Below are 3,353 nucleotides of genomic sequence, written 5' to 3'. Positions count from 1 at the left end.
GCGCATTGCGAATATTTGCGAGCAACACTAGTGTTGACCACCAGACGAAGGGGCAGCCGACACGCCCCCTCAAAAAAAGCGCTATGGCAGAGCCAGAGATATCCAAAGGCAGCGCTGCATCAGTCCCCCAAAAAATGTGAGTTCCTGGATTTAAATATCTATATTCAGGATGGCTGTTCGCATACTGCCAACTATTTTAAGGGGGTGGATGCAAACAGATACCTCGACTTTAACAGTTGCCATCTTAAATAATGGAAGAAGAACATTCCATTCGGTCAAATGAAAAGAATCCGAAGGAATTGTTCTTCCACACAAAAATACCTACAACAACTAGAGAACCTGGAGGATCGTTTTAAACAAAAAGGGTATCCCAAACCCCTTATACAAGGAGCACGCCAGAGAGTGGACGAATTAGAACAAAGTGCTTGCTTGAAAAATAATAAACAGGGTAATGCAGAGGGGGGTTATAATGATGAATTTGATTCCGTTTTTCTAACTAGGTATTACACTTCACACACCAATATTTTTTTTACATTTTTTTTAATTTTTTTTTGTATAGGTAATATCACCAGCTCATATTATTGTGTCATGATTACTGGCACCATATGTAGTCCCCCAGTTATTCTTCTTTAGATGTTTTCCGTGTCCTGTGCAGTATCTCTCCCAGAAGTCCACTTGATGGCCCCCGTGGTGGTCTACACCCCGAAGTCATCAATTTTTACTCTAAGAGAGAGTGTGCAGCTGTTTCTGGAGACGGTCAACAATAACCTCTGCATGGTGGAATAATAGGTCACGATGTTTATCAGGATCAGTAGAAGCATCACCCACTCGATGATTATGATGGGGATTTCACGGATCTCGTCCCAGTCTTCATCATTATGGAATAATTCCTTTAATGTTTCATATCCAAAATAGAAAACTACACAGACAAAAGTCAGGCCACAGCAGGTGCATCTACTATAGTGGATGACTTTTTTTGCTCCTGGTAATTTATACATCTGGATGGACTGCCCAAGGTAGTATAAGGCTTCACATGTAATGGAAATTATCGTGCTGACAAAGTGTATCCTGGGATATTCTTCGGGGGACAATACATGCATAACAGCTGTGGAAAAACAGGAGGCCCACACAATGGCCAGCAGGATCCTCTGGATCAGGACCTGATGACCCCTGAACTCTTCAGTATGCATAACCATATACTTATAAATAAGAAAGGTTAGTACCAAAGTGCCAATGGACGTCCCTATGAATCCAATTCTGAATAATATGCTTTCGGGAAAGACATTTCCCACGTCACTGTGAAGGAAAAGAAACCAATGTTATTATGGATATTTCCTCACTCCCAACCCATGAAATAAGAATCATGTGCTTGTTTATCTTACCTGATGCTCATCAGTGGCGAGGCTGCATGGCCGAGGACGACCGTCATGATGGTGGTGGTGGCAAGCCAGGCCGCACACCAAAACGCCAACAGGAGGGGGACGAACCCCAGTCCTTTTAGCTCCATTTCAGACAAGTAGAAAAAGAAGACGCTAATCTCACTATTCTCACTAATCGCACTGGAACAGACTGAAGGCTCGGGCGGCTGTCAGTGTAATGTCAGGCCTCCAGCTGTCTATGACATCACATGTGACATGTCAGAATGACTGCTTGTTTCTTTGAGCTGCCATGATTTAGTATCTGCTATAGACAGAACCTGATGTTTTTACTATGGACCTTACAGACCTCAGAACCCAAGTAATTAGTGCAGGGGCTCCATTTTGATCATCTCATATTTCACATTATTTGAGTTCCAGGGCTCAGACACATTTGCACCCTCTATAGCAGTGGTCTTCAAGCTGTGAACCCCCAACCGCTGCAGAACCACAACTCCCAGCATGCCCAGACAGCAACTTTGCATAAGGAAATAGTCTAATTAAACTTTTCTTATATATAGAATCCCTGAAATCTCCAATCTCTCCTTTTATTGCTTTATGATCTGTGTTACTTATTTGTAAAAAACAATGTTTCTGATTGTCTTCCCCCCACACACTTATGGGCTATCTCTTCAAACGACTTTATTTGACCTAAAGCGTATAATTGATTTACATAAATAAGCCCCTTTTCATCCAAAAGAGTGAATCTTTAATTTTAAGGAATTCTTTAAGTGCTTTATTCGACCATAATGAAGTAAAGTCAAATCTCCATGTGATTTTAAACATATTTTAAGTTCCTCCCATACTTAATTATCTAGATATGCATGGGTGTAGTGAGTATCCCAGCTTCCAAAATCTCAAAAATATCCTTATAACGACCCATTAGGGTATGTTCACACTACAGTGTGTGAATGGAATCTCCGCTCGCTGAATTCAGTGAGCGAAGATTCAGACTGGCAGCCGGCGGCGGCGGTAGGACCGGGCGGCACTGAGCCGTCACCATTGACAGCTATGCAGTGCTCGCGGACTTCCGTGCAAAGAATGAACATGTTCTTTCTTTGGGCGGAACAATTTCAGTGGCGCTGAAATTCCGCAGTGTGAACGGGTCTCACGGAAACCCATTCACACTAATGTTAAGTTCACACCGCGGAATTCGGCTCTCGGAATTCCGCCCGTGGAATTCCGCGGGAATTCTGTAGTGTGAACATACCCTAAGAGAGAAAAAATAGGACTACATTTTCCCTCCTTCTCATAATAGTCTGCAATTTTTGTGCTAAAAAGTACCTAAAAAAAAAAAAAGTGCCCAACCCCCATCGTGCTCAGCTAACGTTAAAGAAACATATTTCATTCTCGGGCTTTCCTGCCCCAAAGTAGTGAATTTAATAAAGAAATAAGAGCTTGGAACCATTTTTCTGATATCCATACAGTATAGAAACATAGAATGTGTCGGCAGATAAGAACCAATTGGCCCATCTAGTCTGCCCAATAATCTGAATCCTATCAATAGTCCCTGGCCCTATCTTATATGAAGGATAGCCTTATGCCTATCCCATGCATGTTTAAACTCCTTCACTGTATTTGCAGCGACTAGTGTTGCTCATGAATATTCGCAATTCAAATTTTAATCGCGAATATAGCATATTCGCGAATTTGCGAATATTGCAAATATAGCACTATATATTCATAATTACGAATATTCGCTTTTTTTGCGCATATGTGAAAATTTGTGCGCATATGCGCAAATTTGCGAATATTGAGCCCTCCCTTCATTAATGGTATAGAGAACTGTGACTAGTGCATCAACTCTGTGATTTTTTGCCCAATAAAACCAATAGGCTAATTGTGGTCTATGGGGATCTCACTGCATGTAAGATAAGCAGGACCGTCTCGGCAGTACAGTGGTATGGGAGACCGTCAGTGGTTCGAGTCCCAGGGTGG

General features: G+C 42.0%; 1 protein-coding gene across 1 annotated transcript; it reads right to left on the bottom strand.

Moving 5' to 3' along the window:
- Window positions 1–679: 679 nt before the first annotated feature.
- Window positions 680–2,054, bottom strand: LOC130340145 (uncharacterized). Its single transcript, XM_056554121.1, has 2 exons — window positions 1,383–2,054; window positions 680–1,296 (listed from the first exon to the last, which is right to left on the bottom strand). The coding sequence occupies exons 1-2, from the start codon at window positions 1,505–1,507 to the stop codon at window positions 696–698; spliced, it is 726 nt and encodes a 241-aa protein (XP_056410096.1). The 5' UTR covers window positions 1,508–2,054; the 3' UTR covers window positions 680–695.
- Window positions 2,055–3,353: the final 1,299 nt, after the last annotated feature.

Source organism: Hyla sarda, unplaced genomic scaffold (genome assembly GCF_029499605.1).
Source record: "Hyla sarda isolate aHylSar1 unplaced genomic scaffold, aHylSar1.hap1 scaffold_568, whole genome shotgun sequence".
Classification (NCBI taxonomy): domain Eukaryota; kingdom Metazoa; phylum Chordata; class Amphibia; order Anura; family Hylidae; genus Hyla; species Hyla sarda.
Note: the sequence above shows the minus strand (reverse complement) of the source record. Positions and strands in the feature narration are given on the sequence as shown.